The following is a 22,641-nucleotide window of genomic DNA, read 5'->3' as shown; positions in this document are numbered from 1 at the left end:
GGTACTGTGTCTCTGGTACCAAATCCCATCTAGATTCCACTTCACTAGGAAAGCAATTCCCAGCCTGTACAAGGACATCAAAAAAGTGTTATTAGTGTCCTCAGAAATGTCATTGTACCCACTGTTCACTTAACCATGGATATGTGGACAAGAAGAACAGGGCAAAGTAAAGACTACATGACTGTGACAGCCCACTGGGTAGATGTATTGCCTTCAGCAGCACCAACAGCAGCAGCATCTCACAAATGCCAGCTCATTCAGAGGCAGGCTACTCTGTGTATCACCAGCTTCACTAAAAGGCCTATTGCTGACAACCTCTTAGAAAATCTCAGGGAAATCATTTCAAAATGTCTTACCCTGCTTGGACTCTCCTCGGGATTTGTGATATCTGACAATGAGGGTCATTCCGAGTTGATCGTAGCTGTGCTAAATTTAGCACAGCTACGATCATTTACACTGACATGCAGGGGGACGCCCTGCACAGGGCTAGCCCGCCCCGCATGTCAGTGCTGCCCCCCCCCCCCCCGCAGAAGTGCAAAGGCATCGCACAGCGGCAATGCCTTTGCACTTCAAGAGTAGCTCCCGGCCAGCGCAGCTTTAGCATGCTGACCAGGAGTTACTCATCGCTCCCCGGCCCGCAGCGGCTGCGTGTGACGTCACGCAGCCGCTGTAGCCCACCCCCTGTTCGGTCCGGCCACGCCTGCGTTGGCCGGACCGCACCTACAAAACGGCGGCCAAACGCCGCCGTTTCAACCCCTGCCGCCCACTACGGCGCCAGCGCATGTGCAGTAGAGACCCATTCGCTCTGCTGTGAAAAACAGCAGCGAGCGAACGGGTCAAAATTACCCCCAATGCCACCAATATTGTGAGAGCATTACATATGAGCGAATTCCAACACATCCCATGTTTTGCTCACACAATTAACTTGGTGGTGCAATTATTTTTTTTAAATGACAGGGGTGTGCAGAAGATGCTGTCTGTGGCCCAGAAATTTTGGGGACATTTTCGCCATTCTGCAAGTGCATGTAGAAGATTGCAGCACTTGCAAGAAATGTTGAATTTGCCCTGTCATCAGCTGAAGCAAGAGGTAGTAAGAAGGTGGAATTCAACCTCTATATGCTTCAGCGGATGGAGGAGCAGCAAAAGCATATCCAAAGCTAGACATCAACCTATGACATAGGGAAAGGGGGGGAATGCACCTTAGCCAAGCGCAGTGGAGAATAATTTCCATGTTGTGCAAGGTTCTCAAACCCTTCGAAGATGCCACATGTGAAGTTACTACAGACACTGACAGCTTGAGTCAGGTAATTCCTCTTATAAGCCTCTTAGAAAATAACCTGGACATATTGAAGGAGGAGATGAAAGGCATCTAGTATGTTAAGCATGTCGGACTTGTAGATCAAGCCCTTCATTGACTACGCCAGGATCAAGGTGTTGTCAATCTTTTGAAATCAGATAACTATATTTTGGCGACCTTACTTGATCCCAGGTTTAAATCCTATGTTGTATCTTTCTTTTTGACAGACACAAATCTGAAAAGTTGCAAAGAGCTGTTGGTGAGCAAACTGTCAGCTCATGTAGCACATGACACGGCAACATCTCCTCCTTCAGTTTTTCCAGCAGCTGTGATGAAAAAACTAAATTTTTCTAAGCGACCTGCTAGCAGTGATGCCCATCAGTCAGGAACAACTTTTGACATCTGGTCTGGACTGAAGGAGCTGCCTACAATTACTGACATGTCTGTTGTCACTGTATATGATGCGGCCACCATTCAAAGAATGGTTGATGAATATTTCAGAGATAGGCATGTCAGACAGTCCGTTTCAATACTGACAGGAAAAAGATGAAATTTTTTAGGCCCTTGCACAAACTGGCTTTGCTTTACTTAAGTGTGTACTCAGAAAGAGTTTTCAGCCCGGAACCTTGTCAGCGATTGGCGTAGGAGGTTACTTCCCCAAAAATGTGGAAAATATGATGTTCATCAAAATGAATGACTAATTCCACGAGGAAGACGTTTACCGACAATTACATCCACAAAATAAAGATGCACCTAATATAGCAGATTCCAACGGGGGCAAATTAATACTGTGTGAAAAAGTGTATGTACACACTGATGGGAATGAGGAATCGAATTATGAAGACAATTACATAATCTTTCCTATGTAGAACAAGTTTGAGATCACTGCCAGCAATGTTCACTACCCATTGCCAGCTTGTTTTGTGGGGGCCCAAACAAACTAATCCATTCAGCCGCAAGTGACAGTCCCTGTCACTGATATGATTGGTTTGTTAAACTGTGCATGTCCTGTTTAATATATACCACATAAGGATGGGTCGGAGGTCCCAAGGACAATTCCATCTTGCACCTCTGTTCTTTGCATTATGTGCTGTTTGGAGCATTGCTGACTGTCTTCTTGTGTAGACAACAAACATTTGTATAGTTTATTAGACTGCCATCCTGTCTGTCACAGCAGTGCCATTCTGCTTCCTAGATGTGCCATGTTGGAAGTTTAAGTCCCTCATGTTTGTGCAGCCCACTGCTCTCGTTTAGCTTAGTCATCCAGCTACAGTACCTTGGTGCAATCGTTTGGTCTAAACTGGATGAAAACAATGGGGGTGATTCAGATCTGATCACCTGGCAGCGATTTTTGCAGTCAGTCGCCACCTACAGGGCAAGTGGGTTTTCGCTCTGCAAGTGTGCGTTTGCATGTGTAGCAGAGCTGCACAAACTGATTTTATGCAGTCTCTGTGCAGCCCGGGACTTACTCAGCCGCACATCAGGCTGATCGAGACCGGATTTGACGTCAGACACCCTCCCTGAAAACACTTGACCCGCCAGCGTTTTATCTGACACTCCAAGAAAACGGTCAGTTGCCACCAACAAATGGCCTCTTCATGTCAATCTTCTTGCGATCGCCCATGCGAATGTATATTTCGCACCATCCCGTCTTAGGGCGCTGATACCCATTGCAGCCGTGCGACGAGCTGGCACAGTGTGGTACATTTGCATGCATAGTTCGTATCTGATCGCCCGCTGTGCAAAAACGCACAGCAGCGATCAGATCTGAATTAGCCCCAAATATTGTGAGCTGTGAGTTGGTCAAAATTGACTGGAATTGAGTGTAAATTAATGTTATGGAGGTTAATAATACTGTAGGAACAAAAACAATCCCAAATTATTTGATTTTAGCTGTGTTTATGATTTTTTTTTTTAAAGAAAATACAGATTCAGAACAAATACAGTTCCAAAGCCTGCAAAGGTGGTTTTGGCAAAACCAATACAGATCCAAAACACAAAGGAGATACAGATCCAAAACAAGAACCCAAAACCCAAGATTTGGGCCGGCGCACATCTCTACTCATATACATCAGCATAGCAGTGGTGGTACAGATGGACTATCAGGGTCACTGGTCTCTGTAACACCGCCTTTCACACTCTGATATGGATACTGTTATGGTCATGCCCTTTCACTATGATTGATGAAGCTAAACATATATGGTATGGCCACACATACACAATAGCACACAAAGTTGAAGCTCACACCTCTGGCAGTCTGGGGTGCTAGTGCTGGACAGAGATAGAGTATGATGCACTCTCTCAACTGCCCACAACTACAGTCACAAGGACAATGCCTTATAAGGAAATGGTCTTACATTTGCAGTCCCCTTCTAGTTTTTATTTATAGTTAATGAGTGATTGTGTGACACAAAGGAAAAGTATACTGTATTTTGGACAGGTTTTTTTGGGCTGTTAAGAGAAACTGACATGGATTACTGTAGTATACATCTCAAAGCTTCAGTATGAATGGTAATTCAAATTTTTTTGGCAAAGATAAAGTTTTCTCCCTGTAACCAAGTTATGCTATTATCACATCCATTACACTTAAGTACATATGTACAGTTTGTGTATATTTTTCATCCATGACAATAATTATGCTCTTTAAGGGTGTTACCACAGGCTAAACACAAAAGTGTCCATTATGCTCACACAAATGACTAAATATTTGCTGTATGGTGTATCACCACAATTAAATTATAGTAGCACCTTTTTCTTTTGAAGTACTCTTTTTTATAAACAACTTATATAAGATTTTTATTGCACAGTAAAAACTAATCAGAGAACAACCTAATGCTATATTAAAAAATAGTTACTGTAGATGCCTGTAAAATGCCCATAAATATTGTTTATTTACATATACCACCCACTTTGCATATTATAAAAGGAGACTCAAGGATAGGAATCTATTCTACTAGTGGTTCTGTCAGGATCTAGCTCTCGAGTCAATATGGACCACAGCCTCAAGCACGGCAATTCTTCAGCTGGATCTTATAAAAGAAGTTGTGATGTTGGTGTAAATAATCTAAAGACTTCCCATCTTGGAGGCTCAAATATGTCCCAACATGGAGGATCACATATCTTTCATCATGGAGGCTCACATATGTCTCAACATGGAGGATCACATCTCTCTCATCATGGAGGCTCACATATGTCTCAACATGGAGGATCACATATCTCCCATCATGGAGGCTCACATACATCTCAACATGGAGGATCACATATGTCTCAACATGGAGGATCACATATGTCCCATCGTGGAGGATCACATATGTCCCAACATGGAGGATCACATATGTCCCAACATGGAGGATCACATATGTCCCAACGTGGAGGATCACACATGTCCCAATATGGAGGATTACATATGTCCAAACAAGGAGGATCACATATGTCTCAACATGGACGCTCACATATGTCCCAACATGGTGGATCACATATCTCCCATCATGGTCTATCTGCTATATCTCATCATGGAGGCTCCCACATGTCTCATCATGGGAGCCACCACATCTCTCAGCATGGAGGACACAACATGCCTCATCATGGTGGGTCCCACAAGACTCATCATGGTGGGTCCCACATGTCTCATCATGGTGAGTCCCACATGTCTCATCATGGTGGCTCTCACACGTCTCATTATGGAGGCCACCACATATCTACTAATCCTGGCCACCACATGTCTCATCATGAAGGCCACCACATGCCTCATCATGGAGGTCACCATATGTCTCATAATGAAGGCCACCACATGTCTCATCAAGGAGGCAAGCACATGTCTCATCATGGAGGCCAACACATGTCTCATCATGGAGGCCAACACATGTCTCATCATGGAGGCCACCACATGTCTCATAATCGAGGCCACCACATGTCTCATAATGGAGGCCACCACATGCCTCATCATGGAGACTCCCATATGTCTCATCATGGAGGCCACCACATGTCTCATCATGGAGGCCACCATACATCTCATCATGGAAGTCACCACAAAAAAGAAGTTTCTTTTTCAAAACATGTGGGCCATAGTTGTGAGGGTAATTTTCATAGCTCTGGAGGCAATGGTGGTTGGATGGCTGATGCACTGTTTGGTGTAAATGAAAAAGAAACTATGAAGCTTTTGAATGAACGTCTATCATCCTACCTCAATAAGGTTCGCTCACTTGAAATGGAAAATGCTCAGTTGGAGAGAAATATTTGTGACTGGTATGCAAACAACCCCCCAAGAACACCTCCTGATGGCACTCAGTACTTCAGAATTATTGAGGAACTCCAGAGCCAGGTAAAATACATACAGCACAAGTAGCTACACTATGATATGATGGTCACACAAATACTGTATTATACAGTGCTTGGTACAGTACTCATTCATAATATCATCTAATTATATATTGGTATATACACTTGAATACACTGATCAGTTATTTTATTTATATATTCAGAGACAGATTATTGATGACAAATTCAAAGACATAATGATGAATTAGTTTACAAAAAATATTACAATATTGTAAAATATATTGTGCAGATTACGGAAGCTAATATGGAAAATGCCAGGATTGTGCTGCAAACAGACGGTGCCAGGCTGGCTGCTGATGACTACAGGAATAAGTACGTTTTGCAAACAGAATTTAATATAAAGCGCCTTGTCTCTTGGACATAAAGTATCACCAGTTCTTTTTTAGCGAATTATGGGTCAACCCACAAAATGAATACTTCCACAGTAAATAGTTAACAGGTAAACTTTGCCCTGTCAAGTAATCTGTAGCAGCCAGTCAGTCCCTTACTTCATTTCACTAACTTGTTTTATCAATCAAAGCAAATTTCTGATTGCACGGTAAGGGTTCTTTACATTTACAGCAATTGACCACAATTTACAGTACACTTTCTTCTGAGTAGACAATTATATAAAACTTTTCATATGTAGCTAAAAATAGAAATAGCTCTTCCCCTTGGATAGTACTTTAAATATATTTGTCCATTGCCATGCATACATTTCTAAATAATGCATTTATTGTTACTCAAAGGATTGAAATGGAAAACTCTCTAACTTCCAATGCTGACATGGATGTAAACAATCTGGCAAGAGTTCTGGATGGGCTCAATGAGGAAGGTGGGGAACTGGGGACACAAGTCCATCACCTCCAGGATGAAATGGACAGTCTGAAGAACAACAGTGAGGAGGTTATTTATCAAAACTGACAATATATTAAAATATGTTGAGTTGTGGAGATCCTATAAATGATGTAATTTGACTCTAAAAAATCTACCTATCTCACTGTAGGAAATAAACACTCTTCTTGCTCAGTTGGGTGCCAGAATCAGTGTGGAAATGAATGCAGCCCCCTCCATTGACTTTAATGAAGCTCTGTCAGAGATTCGAGATGAATATGAAACCCTAATGGAGCAAAATCTTAAGGAAGCTGAAAACATGTTCATTGAAAGGGTAAGTTATCCTCCACTTCCATAACAATCTGTCACTCTTGTATCTTTACATAGTCCTTGGTGATTTTTTTTAACAAATCCTTAAAATTTACAATACAGCACATTATGCTCATCTATGCACATCTTTAAGTATGTCTTGGGAAGTTTAGTGCAAATATGATATTGGTCAAGAGGGACAGCCGTTAAGTCTGCTCATTTACTGTATGGCCTACATTGATGGCCAAATTCGATTGCAGTACATGTGGCACAGTTACTGTTGCCAGGCAATTACTGCACCATTGGCATATTGTATTGTAGTCATCAGATGACACATTTTTTACACAGTGTCAGTAACATTTATCTGTCCCACCCTGGAATTAATGGTCATTATAGGCCCACATAATAGTTCCATGAATGAGTAGCTTTTTTTAGTTTTTGTTACTTTTTTATTCTCCTACATGTATTCTACTTATGGGCCATTCCATGAAAATGAGTAGTCCCATACATGACACCGTAAATAATTCTGTAGCTATGTATCTTTTGAGTTTTCAAAATAATTTGAGAGGTTAAATTATAGCTCTTTCTCACAGGTTTTCAGAAATAAATACATTTACCCTGCTTTTAATTTGTAGTTGATGGGAATTCTCATGTAGAAGTTTTCTTTAGAAAACAGTGGACGACTTGGCTTGTTCTCTACATGACAATTACATTTTGTGATATTGTGTTGGGTTTAGTGGAGAAAATTATTTTTTTTTCTACCTAAAAAATAAGCCTCGTTATGCACTTTCGTATTACATCCATCAATTTTTTAAAACATAAAACTTCCTCATGTTAAGTTTTAACAAAATTTGCTAAGTTAAATCTTGTACAAATATTCCACATGTGACAGTGGAATGGCCCTTATTTAGATTGTCTTTTCATTTTCTTCCAGAGTGAAGATCTTAATCGTGAGGTGGCCTCTGGCTCAGAAGAACTGCAGTCTGTTGAAACTGAGCTCATTGAAATGAAGCGCTGCATGCAGGCCCTGGAAATACAATTACAAAGTGAACTGAGTCTGGTATGTTTCTGAGTAATAGGTTCTCCATAAACAATTATTGCACATACCATATGCTGTACTCATGCAATTACTATACAGAGAGAATAATTTATCTGTGTTAATCATGGGAATTATATTCCAGATATCAGCACTGGAGGGCACTTTGGCTGAGACAGAAGCTACTTTTGGGTCTAAGCTTGCCGAATTACAATGCCTGATCAACAATATGGAGTCTGAACTGACTCAGATTCGATCTGATCAAGAACGTCTTAGCAATGAATACAGAATCCTAATGGACCAAAAGACCCACCTGGAAATGGAAATCGCTACATATAAGCGACTGCTTGAAGGCCATGACATAAAGTAAATACAGTAGAACAGTGTCAATATCTATTAATACATATTCAAATATAACATATGTAGCTACTTAAAACATGCATACTTATTCATGACCAACCCTTCTAACATGAGTCTTATCTAGCAAACAACAAGCCATATAATTGGTTAGCTAAACTGTGTGTCCATGACATTTATTATATCTTACACTATCAGTTGAGGAATATGTCCTGTATCAAGTGATTATACTGTATATTTATATACAGGACATGAACAAATGGGGATTAGTATTATATCCATTGTAAAGAAAAATAATTTGCCATTCGTCAATGTAAATGTTAACCAAGTTTATCCCACTTTTAAAGTACTTGAACTTTTCAAAAAACACATGACGCTGATTTATAGATCACACCAATCTTTAACAATTGCACATATACTATGAAGAACTTACATCTATTCTATACATGTTTAATATTGGAGCTCACATTAAAACCAACTTGCATTTGCTTTGCAGTGTTTCTGAACACAGCATGGATCATGGTAAGCATGGTAAGTTTAAAGTCACAAAATAATTTAAACTTAATTGTTGATGATTTCAAGGGAATGGCTAGTAGATCTTGGATAGAAAATGACTACAGTAGATCAAGCTTACATAGTTTGTTTCTCTCTAGTAGTTGTGGTACTATAAGTCTTAGCATGTTTGTCAGCCTTATTTTTCCATGCAGTATGTAAGTATAATGTAATGTGTCAAAATTGCTCTACACTATGAAGAATAATGAAATTTGTACACAAAAATATTCTTCTAGTCTGTGGAATAAAATTATTTACTGGTTAACTTAAACCTAATCAACTAATGCTGCCCATGCAACTCCTTTGTATGCTTATCTATCTCTAACATGACTATAGATTTACCCATAAATATATAACTCTTGAAGGCTTTAACAATACCATCACCAAACATCAGCCATATTCAGCCTAGTATACGTCTCAACTCAATATTATATACTAAATGTAAAAAAAATACATATGTTTTTACTTTTCAGGATCTCATAACAGTCACAGAATGGTACATCTCTCTTCTGGTTCCCATGGTAGTAAACATCTGTCTCATCAAAGTGGTGGCCATCACTGTGTAGAACACCACAGCAGAGGACACCACCCTTCAGGCCATATGATGGGTTAGAACACTGAGAATCTGGGAACACATAACTATACAGTATCACCTGAAGAAGCTCATAGTTCATGTGTTCTCCCAATGATAACAGAAACTAACTACTAGATGGGACAAGTGGTTCTTTTCTGCTGTCAAATTCTATGTTTCTTCTGACTAGACCTTAAGTTATTCTTTTATTAATGTTTCTATTTATATACAATATTTAATGGAAGACTGAAATTGTACGTTATAAATCATCCAATGGTTTGGGGTAATGCAATAATTTTGTGTCCTGATAAAACTAAATAATAGAATAGTAGGGAGGATGCATTTTGTTTAGAACATTTTTCTCTATATTGTATGTTGCTGATCAATAGCAGTACAGTACAGTATATTGGGTACAAAGGCTGCTTTATCAGATGTATGCCTGGCTAAAACAGAATAGTAAAAGAACATGCTGGGTATCTTTTGGTAGTATGGAATAATGCATTACATTCTCATGTTCTCTCTTACATACAACCCAAATCTCTGTTCATAGCACTTTCTGGACATGGAGTGAGCAGCTAAAATATTGTATAAGTATCAATTTAAGTTCCGATGTAAATTATATTCCCATATTCCAGCACTGGCAGAATTGCTTCCAGTGTAATCAAGAATAATCATGGATACAAGATCAGGGGCAAAAATGTGGTCAAACCTCTGAAAATGCCATTTTCAGAGTTTTGACCACATCCCCAGTGTCGGAGTAGTGTATAGAGAAAAACCCGGGTGCGCCCTACTGCCTGAGGCCAAGCCCATCCTCTAGGGTTCAGGTACCAGACTGTGCACTTGAATTGTACAGTATACATATGTTACCTTATACTGCACAGGACTATGGTGTATTTTCTTTGCTTTTATTCATCTGGAACATTATGCATATACGATCAGTATTCACTATGTATTTTTATAAAAGGGCCCAAATCAAGCACTCTCTAATGGTTAGCCAAGCCTCTGTGGCAGCTAACCACACCCCTTATAGAGGCTGGCCACACCCCTAAGCATGGGCCCCTACCACTGCACTCCTCCAATTACGACCCAGTCCAACAGTGCACATTTCCCATTTACACTAAGTGAAACTTTCTGGAGTTTGGACCTGATAGGCAACGCCTTTGCAATGTTCCCTAAGAGGAATCCAATAGGGTCTCTCCCAGTGTCCCCTGCGGCTAGCACATGCACTGCGCAATGGTTGTATTTGAGCAGAAGGACTCTCAGGTCATAAATCTGGAAATTCTTATATTGCAAATAATTGCTCTTTTGGGGAAAGCTGTCCTTTTGAGATTTTACTTGCAATTGTACAAGCAACTATGCTAGCAATGAGTGGCAGAATGTATTGTATGCAAAATGCGATGCTTGATGCATCCTGCCCCAAAGGTTATTGCGTTTTTTAACCCATAATTATGTTCTATAATGCACTCACCATTTTAATGTGTTTTACAGACACCAACTGGCTTCTGATATATATATTTAGTTTGCATTGCTAAAATTGTTCTCTAGATGTCTTTCAATCAAACATGAATGCTTAAAAGGGAAAGCAATGATGAAATGCGCTAAAGACTTATAAATTAGGGAATAACTCTAGAAAATAGTCTGGGGTGTAAGTAATATGTCCAGAATGTCAGTATAATATGTAGATCCCCTTATGATGTTACCATTGTGATGTATATGTGATCTGTGAGAATTCTCTCATGCATAACTGTATGGCTCATGTATCACATAAAGATGGAAATTGGGCAGTAATGTCACTATTTTACTTTCCTATTACTTGTGTAGTTCATTATTAGAATTTCAATAATAAATTATATTATTTTCTTGTCTCATGAAAAATTGTAGTGTTTGCTGAGTATGTATATTTTTGGTAAGGATAATTTATTTTAGAGGGTTAAAATGTGTCTATTATTTATAAAGAGAATACCAATATCTGTTAAAGGGACTGAATGGGACAATGCACAATCATTGCATGCAGCTGCACTTTATTCATAATGCTCAGTCTTGAGTGATAATAAAATCCCTTTTATATATGAATATTTAGTTCCTCATTCTAGCAACCCATTGTACACACATTAATAGGAATATATGTTCTTCCTCATTAACAGTCACAGAGCTCATTACCATATAGAGGCACAAGACCGTGTCCTAATATCAGTCACAGAATGCCAAAGTGGCCTTTGTAGTATCCTTTTACAATACATTAAACATTAATTCTTAAAGTTATTTGGATGAAAACCCCATTACATGCATGAGGAAATTTTCATATGAATGTACGTCGTGTATAAGAGTCAGGGTCTCCTTCATGTAACACTTTCAAAATGACAGAAGTGACATCACTACTCGCTAACTATGGGGGATATTCAATTGTAGTCGGAACTGCCGTCTTGTCAGAAAGACAGTAGCTTCCGACTTTTTTATGTCGGAAACTGTTCCGACCTATTCAATCCCCCTGCCGCTTTTCTGACAAGTTGCCAATTCCGATCTGAGGAATAGCCGCCAATCCACATGTTTTGTCGAAAGTGCGGCCAAATCCGACAGGTTTTTGCCCCGTTTCTGACAACGTCAATCCGACTTTAAAAAAAAGTCGGATTGGCATTGTTGGGAACGGCCAAATCTGTCTCATTGAATACTGAGATGTTGGATCCTTTCCGTCGGAAAGGATCTGACATCAATTGAAAATACCCTTATAAAGAAAATTTACCAGAAATATTCTATATGTCTTTCTGTCAATTGTGTATGTTACTATTTTGGGGTGTTGCTTATAATTTAAGAAATTAAAGAAAAGGCTCTACTTAATAAATGTAAATTGGAATTTAATGAATATGGGGGTTTATGTACTGAGCCTTGGAGAGAGATAACACGGACAGATATAAAGTACCAGTCAACCAGGTCCTGTCATTTTCAAACAAGCAATTGCTTTACATTCCACCACTTTCCACATTAATAGTATCACAAAGGGCAGCTCTCCCAATAAGAGGCGATGGCCGCCAGTCCCTGGACTTCCGGGTTTCCCGTTAGTTCATCTCACCCATAGCCTGTAACATGACAGTTAGAAGTTGCTTGGCTGGTACTTTATCTCCATTCACTTTAACTCTCTCCAAAGCTTAGTACATATACCTTTTAGATTTTTTTTATAGCATATGGTTATGATGTATTGGGAATTTTTGTACTTTATGTACAGTTTCTTTGAAATCAACAAAAAAGTGTTTCTTCCTAAACCAATACCAGACCATTCATTTATTCATTCACTCATTTATTCATAGTGAAGTGTTTATCCATTTTGTCAGTTGACAAGCAATTACTTTATAGGCAAAAAGACAGGCTCAATATCTTACCTACATTTTGCCCACATCTACACTCACAGCTCACATGGATAAATGAAGGTGTGTGATTGGCAGATGCATTTGTCAACATGACCATACGAGTCCAGACTAACAATTAAAAATATGGTATTTGTGTTTGGAACTGTAAAGATGATAAGATATAAAACACATAAGCATGATATAAGCCATAAGAAATTACCATCCATTTGCACTAAACTGAAGATCTTAAAGCCTCTAATATAAAGGTCAAGGGTTTGGCAACTAAGTATGTTTTCCACAAGTGTGGCCATAATGCATAAAAAGCGCTTGAAATATTCAGGGAAATCGTTGGCAATACGTGAAAGCATGCAATGCCAATGCAACAGCTTTGGTAAACGGGTTTAGTATAAAATACTTACAATCAAAATCCCGACGGTCAAAATACCAACAACAAAAGACCAACGATCAAAATCCCAACAAGGTCAAAACACAGACAAGGTCAAAATACCCACATTTAAAATGCTGACAGGGTCAAAATATCGACATTTAAAATGTTGACGGGTCAAAAAGTTGACACAAGCTTTTAGTTGAGTTTGTGTGTGTATGTCGACATAGGTCGACACATACACCGTATAAGTGTACCGCGTCCCCTCACATGGCTCACTGCACTTGCCATGCTTTGAGCACGGTGCCTAGCTGCGCTCTGCACACTATTATTTTCCCCCCAGATCCGCTGGGATGATAAAGAGTGAACAAGTTGGTTTCAATGAAAAACTCATGAAAAACTCATGTCGACTTTTTGACCTGTCGACATTTAAATGTCGGTATTTTGACCTTGTTGGTATTTTAAATGTTGGTATTTTGACCATGTCGGGATTTTGACTATTGACTATTTTGCTATGGGTTTCTCTCCGCAGCGCTGTGTTAGGAATCCGTTCGGATCCCTCCCAGTATGGCCCGCACCTGTCCCTGTCACCCTATGCATGCGCAGACTGACTCCCGAGGCTAAATCCTGGAAGACAGGAAGCCGCCGCGCATTGTGGAGGACAGCTCTTATCTGAAGCGCTGTCCTCCGAAATGCTGATCGCATAGGTAAGTACATATGTGATCAGCATCGTGGTGCTGGGGGCAATGGGCGGCGATGTGCATTAGTACATCCCGCCCATAGAGCCCATAAGACTTTCATACAATGGCAGTAAGCTATTATTCCCAATGCAATTTTGGGCAATCAAAATGGCCGGATCTCGCGATTAATTTGAGGCAGTTTTGATTGGCTGAAAACACATGGGATTGGGGAATACGTCCCCGATCCCATGTGTTATCATGGCTCCGGTGGCCCCTTATCGTGGATTATAAGCATAAGCATAATCTCTGATAAATGCTGGCATTGGGGTAAAAGAATGCTGACATCGGAGCAAATAGGATAACCCCCGGCGATCCCATTATCAGCGGCAATGTACCGCAGCTAATAGGACACCGCCCAATGCATCTGTTGCTGACATCACAGCACAATCCACTGCTGACCAGTTGATTGGATAAAGTCAAATTATCTGAACATGCTGTTAAACTGCTAAGAAGATAGTACCAACCTAACGCATTTGTCACCACTTTATAATTTCTCAGTGTATATGAATGATTAATAAAGTAATCAGCAGAGCTACACCAATGACATTTTCACCATTGACTCCATAAACACAAAAGGGATCAAACCTCTCTATAATTAAAATAAACTGGTGAGCAAATTAATGTGTCAGTCTACACGGAAGTAATGCAAAAAAAAAAAAGCATTAGATCAGCATTGTGTCTATAGAAAAAGTAGGAAAACAGCATTAAAACTAGAGATGTGCACCGGAAATTTTTCGGGTTTTGTGTTTCGGTTTCGGATTCGGTTCCGCGGCCATGTTTTGGATTCGGACGCGTTTTGGCAAAACCTCCCTTAAAAATTTTTGTAGGAATCGGGTGTGTTTTGGATTCGGGTGTTTTTTTTCAAAGACCCATCAAAAACAGGTTAAATCATAGAATTTGGGGGTCATTTTGATCCTATAGTATTAATAACCTCAATGACCATAATTTCCACTCATTTCCAGTCTATTCTGAACACCTCACAATATTATTTTTAGTCCTAAAATTTGCACCGAGGCCGCTGGATGACTAAGCTAAGCGACCCAAGTGGCCGGCACAAACTCCTGGCCCATCTAGGAGTGACACTGCAGTGTCAGACAGGATGGCACTTTAAAAAAATTGGCCCCAAACAGCACATGATGCAAAGAAAAAAAGAGGTGCACCAAGGTCGCTGGATGGCGGTCGCTGGATGGCTAAGCTAAGCGACCCAAGTGGTTGGTACAAACACCTGGCCCATCTAGGAGTGGCACTGCAGTGTCAGACAGGATGGCACTTAAAAAAATTGGCCCCAAACAGCACATGATGCAAAGATAAATAAAAAAAAGAGGTGCAAGATGGAATTGTCCTTGGGCCCTCCCACCCACCATTATGTTGTATAAACAGGGCATGCACACTTTAACAAACCCATCATTTCAGCCACAGGGTCTGCCACACGACAGTGGCTGAAATGACTGGTTGGTTTGGGCCCCCACCAAAAAAAGAAGCAATCAATCTCTCCTTGCTCAAACTGGCTCTACAGAGGCAAGATGTCATCATCATCCTCCGATTCCTCACTCCTTTCACTGTGTACATCCCCCTCCTCACAGAGTATTAATTCGTACCCACTGGAATCCACCATCACAGGTCCCTGTGTACTTTCTGGAGGCAATTGCTGGTAAATGTCTCCACGGAGGAATTGATTATAATTCATTTTGATGAACATCATCTTCTCCACATTTTGTGGAAGTAACCTCGTAAGTCGATCGCTGACAAGGTGACCGGCTGCACTAAACACTCTTTCAGAGTACACACTAGAGGGGGGGCAACTTAGGTAAAATAAAGCCAGTTTGTGCAAGGGCCTCCAAATTGCCTCTTTTTCCTGCCAGTACAGATGGGTCCATGTTTATCTTGACCTTTTATAGGATTAACTGAGACTGGCCAGTCGGACTTAATCCCCTGCTGTAATGACTTAATCCCCTGCTGTATTGTTCTCTGTATTGTATTGCAGCTGAGAACAAAAGATGAAGGGTTTATGTTAATAAACCATGCTGTGCCTAGGTGCAGCAAACTAGCCAAGATAACCATGGACCCATCTGTATACATACGGACTGTCTGACATGCCTACTTGGATGCTGTCACTCATATAAGCCTCCACCATTCTTTCAATGGTGACAGAATCATCTGCAGTGACAGTAAACGACATGTCAGTTATCGTTGGCAGGTCCTTCAGTCCGGACCAGATGTCAGTTTTCGCTCCTGACCGCCCTGCATCACCGCCAGCGGGTGGTTTTGGAAATCTGATCCCTTTCCTGGCAGTTCCAGTTACGGTAGAAAATGAAGGAGGAGCTGTTGGCAGGTCACGTTCTGCTTGACTTGACAAGTGTCTCACCAGCAGGTCTTTGAACATCTGCAGACTTGTGTCTGCCGGAAAGAGATACAACGTATTCTTTAAACCTAGGATTGAGCACGGTGGCCAAAATGTAGGGCTCTGATTTCAACAGATTGACCACCCGTGAATCCTGGTTAAGCGAATGAAGGGCTCCATCCACAAGTCCCACATGCCTAGCTGAATTGCTTCGTTTTAGCTCCTCCTTCAATCTCTCCAGCTTCTTCTGCAAAAGCCTGATGAGAGGAATGACCTGACTCAGGCTGGCAGTGTCTGAACTGACTTCACGTGTGGCAAGTTCAAAGGGTTGCAAAACCTTGCACAACGTTGAAATCATTCTCCACTGCGCTTGAGTCAGGTGCATTCCCCCTCCTTTGCCTATATCGTAGGCAGATGTATAGGCTTGAATGGCCTTTTGCTGCTCTGCCATCCTCTGAAGCATATAGAGGGTTGAATTCCACCTCGTTACCACCTCTTGCTTCAGATGATGGCGTGGCAGGTTCAGGAGTGTTTGCTGGTGCTCCAGTCTTCGGCACGCGGTGGCTGAATGCCGAAAGTGGCCTGCTATTCTTCGGGCCACCGACAGCATCTCTTGCACGCCCCTGTCGTTTTAAAAAAAATTCTGCACAACCAAATTCATTGTATGTGCAAAACATGGGATGTGCTGGAATTTGCCCACATTTAATGCATGCACAATATTGGTGGCGTTGTCCGATGTCACAAATCCCCAGGAGAGTCCAATTGGGGTAAGCCAATCTGCGATGATGTTCCTCAGTTTCCGTAAGAGGTTGTCAGCTGTGTGCCTCTTATGGAAAGCGGTGATACAAAGCGTAGCCTGCCTAGGAACGAGTTGGCGTTTGCGTATGCTGCTACTGGTGCCGCCGCTGCTGTTCTTGCTGCGGGAGGCAATACATCTACCCAGTGGGCTGTCACAGTCATATAGTCCTGAGTCTGCCCTGCTCCACTTGTCCACATGTCCGTGGTTAAGTGGACATTGGGTACAACTGCATTTTTTAGGACACTGGTGAGTCTTTTTCTGACGTCTGTGTACACTCTCGGTATCGCCTGCCTAGGGAAGTGGAACCTAGATGGCATTTGGTACCAGGGACACACTACCTCAAGAAATTCTCTAAGTCCCTGTGAACTAACGGCGGATACTGGACGCACGTCTAACACCAACACAGCTGCCAAGGCCTGAGTTATCCGCTTTGCAACAGGATGACTGCTGTGATATTTCATCTTCCTCGCAAAGGACTGTTGGACAGTCAATTGCTTACTGGAAGTAGTACAAGTGGTCTTCCGACTTCCCCTCTGGGATGACGATCGACTCCCAGCAGCAACAACAGCAGTGCAAGCAGCAGTAGGCGTTACACTCAAGGATCCATCGGAGGAATCCCAGTCAGGAGAGGACTCGTCAGACTTGCCAGTGACATGACCTGCAGGACTACTGGCGTTCCTGTCTAAGGAGGAAATTGACACTGAGGGAGTTGGTGGCGTGGTTTGCACTGGGAGCTTGGGTACAAGAGGAAGAAGGGATTTAGTTGTCAGTGGACTGCTTCCGCTGTAACCCAAAGTTTTTGAACTAGTCAATGACTTCTGATGAATGCGCTCCAGGTGACGTATAAGGGAGGATGTTCCTAGGTGGTTAACGTCCTTACCCCTACTTATTACAGCTTGACAAAGGCAACACATGGCTTGACACCTGTTGTCTGCATTTCTGTTAAAATAATTGAGGTGATTTTTTTTTGTATTTTGACCAGGCATGTCAATGGCCATATTCATCCCACGGACAACAGGTGTCTCCCCGGGTGCCTGACTTAAACCAACCACCTCACCATCAGAATCCTCCTTGTCAATTTCCTCCTCAGCGCCAGCAACACCCATATCCTCATCCTGGTGTACTTCAACAGTGACATCTTCAATTTGACTATCAGGAACTGGACTGTGGGTGCTCCTTTCAGCACTTGCAGGGGGCGTGCAAATGGTGGAAGGAGCCACCTCTTCCCATCCAGTGTTGGGAAGGTCAGGCATCGCAACCGACACAATTGGACACTCTTTGGGGATTTGTGATTTAGAAGAACGCACAGTTCTTTGCTGGGCTTTTGCCAGTGTAACTCTTTTCATTTTTCTAGCGGGAGGATGAGTACTTCCATCCTCATGTGAAGCTGAACCACATAGGCCAGGGCTTCAGCCATTCCTTGCCACTCCGTGTCGTAAATGGCATATTGGCAAGTTTACGCTTCTCCTCAGACGCTTTTAATTTAGATTTTTTGGTCATTTTACTGAACTTTTGTTTTTTGGATTTTACATGCTCTCTACTATGACATTGTGCATCGGCCTTGGCAGACGACGTTGATGGCATTGAATCGTCTCTGCCATAACTAGTGGCAGCAGCTTCAGCACTAGGTGGAAGTGGATCTTGATCTTTCCCTATTTTACCCTCCATATTTTTGTTCTCCATTTTTTAATGTGTGGAATTATATGCCAGTAATATATCAATAGCAATGGCCTACTGTACTGTACTACTATATATACTGGTGGTCACCAAAATGCTGCACTGTACTACTATATACTGCTCACAACAATGCAGCACAGATATGGATACTTGAAGTGACACAGAGCTGCAAGGTACAGCAATGGCCTACTGTACTGTACTACTATATATACTGGTGGTCACCAAAATGCTGCACTGTACTACTATATACTGCTCACAACAATGCAGCACTGATATGGATACTTGAAGTGACACGGAGCTGCAAGGTACAGCAATGGCCTACTGTACTGTACTACTATATATACTGATGGTCACCAAAATGCTGCACTATACTACTATATACTGCTCACAACAATGCAGCACAGATATGGATACTTGAAGTGACACGGAGCTGCAAAGTACAGCAATGGCCTACTGTACTGTACTACTATATATAGTGGTGGTCACCAAAATGCTGCACTGTACTACTATATACTGCTCACAACAATGCAGCACAGATATGGATACTTGAAGTGACACGGAGCTGCAAAGTACAGCAATGGCCTACTATACTGTACTACTATATATACTGGTGGTCACCAAAATGCTGCACTGTACTACTATACTGCTCACAACAATGCAGCACAGATATGGATACTTTAAGTGACACAGAGCTGCAAGGTACAGCAATGGCCTACTGTACTTTTCTACTATATACTGGTTGTCACCAAAATGCTACACTGTACTACTATATACTGCTCACAAGAATGCAGCACAGATATGGATACTTGAAGTGACACAGAGCTGCAAGGTACAGCAATGGCCTACTGTACTGTACTACTATATATACTGGTGGTCACCAAAATGCTTCACTGTACTACTATACTGCTCACAACAATGCAGCACAGATATGGATACTTGAAGTGACACAGAGCTGCAAGCTACAGCAATGGCCTACTGTACTGTACTACTATATACTGGTGGTCACCAAAATTCTGCACTGTACTACTATATACCGCTCACAACAATGCAGCACAGATATGGATACTTGAAGTGACACAGAGCTGCAAGGTACAGCAATGGCCTACTGTACTGTACTACTATATATACTGGTGGTCACCAAAATGCTGCACTGTACTACTATATACTGCTCACAACAATGCAGCACAGATATGGATACTTTAAGTGACACGGAACTGCAAGATACAGCAATGGCCTACTGTATTGTGCTACTATACATACTGGTGGTCACCTAAATGCTGCACTGTACTACTATACTGCTCACAACAATGCAGCACTGATATGAATAGATACTAGAAGTGACACAGCTGCAAGATACAGCAATGGCCTACTGTACTGTACTAAGTATATACTGGTGGTCACCAAAATACTGCACTGTACTACTATATAGTATACTATATATACTGGTCACACAACAATGCAGCAGATATTGAGCAGTGATCATCAGGATACTGTCTAGAACCGAGTCTGACACGGAGCTGCAAGCAGTGCCAGATTAAGGTCCTCATGGGCCTGGAGCTGACATTTTTGAAGGGCCTATTGTGTGCTTCAGCAGGGGGTATGGGGTTGTGATGGTTGCTGATATGGGTGCGTGACCAGTGCTGTATTTACATACATACATATATGTGTGTGTGTGTGTGTGTGTGTGTGTGTGTGTATGCGTGTTGGAAACATAGAAAAATCTATCTATCTATATAGCGAGAGAGAGAGAGAGAGAGAGAGAGAAAAGTAAAAGTAAAAGGCGCCCAATGGAATTATTACATTTTCTTGCCATGACTGCATGATTTCTGAGGTGACTGCAGCATTTTGAGGGGGCGAGCAGAAATCTGCAAACAATTGTTGGAGCGTCCAAACTGTTGTTCCGGCAGCATGCCCAATAGTTTAGACAGGTTTAGATACTTTACGCCGTTAAACCCAGTGCTTTTGGGCGTGATAAGCAATAGGCAACCGCAGAACTAATTTCCATTTGCATTACAATTGAATAGCTCTGTTGGGCTGCCATTACTTATGGGCATGCAACAAACAATTGGAAGCCCCTCACTATGGGGGAAATTCAATCACCTGCGGCACATTATCATGGGTAATGATATTGCCTGGGGGTGTCCTATTAGCCCCGATAAGCCAGCATGAGCTGCGGAAAATTGGGGATGCCATTACCTGCTGCACTGAGTTTCATCTGCCGGGTCCCTTCCCAGCAGTCCCAGGATGCTGCAGCGGCGGCCGTGGGACACTGAATGGAGTGTGTGTGTGTGTGTGTGTGTGTGTGTGTGTGTGTATATATGTGTGTGTGTGTGTGTGTATTATATATATATATATATATATATACAAACATACATACACATACATACATACACACACACACACACACACACACACACATACTGTATGTATACACACCCATGTACAGTATGTACTGAAGACAGGGCTCTAGTACACCGAAACATCGAGATCTTAAAATCACATGTTTGGAAGTCCTAAGTTGCCGTGCCATTTCAATGCCCCATGTTGTGACTTTAAACATCGGCACTGCATATTTGACAAAACACTCAGACACTTGATCTTCAAGGGGGCGTGTTCTTAAGTGTAATGTACCACACCATATACCCCTTATACACATTATGCACCACAATAGTAGGACCCCTTATACTATCTAGTACTAATGCCCCTTTCACAATTATACCACACAGTATGAGCCGAAATTCACATTATACCACACGGTATAAGCCAATACTCACATTATAGCACACAGAATGAGCCGAAATTCACATTATAGCACACAGAATGAGCCGAAATTCACATTATAGCACACGGTATAAGCCGATACTCACATTATAGCACACAGAATGAGCCGAAATTCACATTATAGCACACGGTATGAGCCGAAATTGACATTATAGCACACAGAATGAGCCAAAATTCATATTACAGCCCACGGAATGAGCAGAAATTTACATTATAGACATAGAAAGAGCCGAAATTCACATTATAGCACACGGTATGAGCCAAAATTCACATTATAGTACACGGTATGAGCCAAAATTCACATTATGCCGCATGGAATGAGACACAATTCAGGGAGAGTGACAGCAGGGACATAGGGACAGGGAGAGTGACAGCAGGGACATAGGGACAGGGAGAGTGACAGGGAAAGTGACAGCAGGGACAGGGAGAGTGACAGAGAGACAGGGAAAGTGACAGCAGGGACGTAGGGACAGGGAGTGAGACCGAGAGACAGGGAAAGTGACAGCAGGGACATAGGGATAGGAAGAGTGACAGAGAGAGGGACAGCAAGGATATACAGTAGGGACTAGGGAGAAAGAATGGCAGCAGGGTAAGATTACCTATTTAACAGCGCCGGTGCTGAGGATGCTGTGGTCTGCTGTGCGGTGGATGAGGAGGCTGCGGTTGGCATGGGCGGAGGTGCAGAGGACTGAGGGTGGTGTCGGGGCGGCTGAGGGTGGTGGCGGTGTAGCAGAGGAAGAGGCAGAGGGCAGCGGGGGTGCAAGGAGGTGCGGAGTGGTGTGGAGCAGAGGGGGCAGGATAGGAACAGTGGTGCGGGGCAGGGGGGCAGGATGGGAGCAGTGGTGCGGAGCAGGGGGGCAGGATGGGAGGAGTGGTGCGGGGCAGGATGGGAGCAGTGGTGCGAAACAGGATAGGAGCAGTGGTGCGGAACAGGGGGGGGGCAGGATGGTAGTGAAAGGTACTCGCTCTTGCTCGCTAAGTTAAACAAGAATGTCACCTGCTCCCCGTAGCTCCCGGCCGCTGTCATTCCATTCGTGGACACTGCTCCCCATAATTCCCAGCCGCTGTCGCTCCCTCCGCGGACGGTGGCAGCAGCCTCACACAGGAGCCGCGACGCTAAGACAGATAGTGATAGCAAGTGTGACTAGAGCTCCTGTCGTGTCCTGCTCCTCCGTCTCCTCAAGAACGAGACCTGACAGGGCGCCTTTAGGGGGGATGACATTAATTGGCAGCAGGAAGGGACATTAATTGGCGGGGATGCCTGTGCGCACACCTATGGCCTGCACACAACATACCGGCCCACT

General features: G+C 42.4%; 1 protein-coding gene across 1 annotated transcript in view; it reads left to right on the top strand.

Moving 5' to 3' along the window:
- Positions 1–8,669: 8,669 nt before the first annotated feature.
- LOC135057272 (keratin, type I cytoskeletal 19-like) overlaps positions 8,670–22,641 on the top strand; it is a 93,014-nt gene continuing 79,042 nt past the window's right edge. The window contains exon 1 of the mRNA XM_063963162.1: positions 8,670–8,681. Coding sequence (XP_063819232.1) covers positions 8,670–8,681 — 12 coding nt within the window. The remainder of the gene's footprint in view (positions 8,682–22,641) is intronic.

The sequence above is a fragment of the Pseudophryne corroboree genome, chromosome 3, assembly GCF_028390025.1.
Source record: "Pseudophryne corroboree isolate aPseCor3 chromosome 3, aPseCor3.hap2, whole genome shotgun sequence".
NCBI lineage: Eukaryota > Metazoa > Chordata > Amphibia > Anura > Myobatrachidae > Pseudophryne > Pseudophryne corroboree.
The sequence above is the reverse complement of the archived record's forward strand: the minus strand, read 5'-3'. Positions and strand labels throughout refer to the sequence as shown.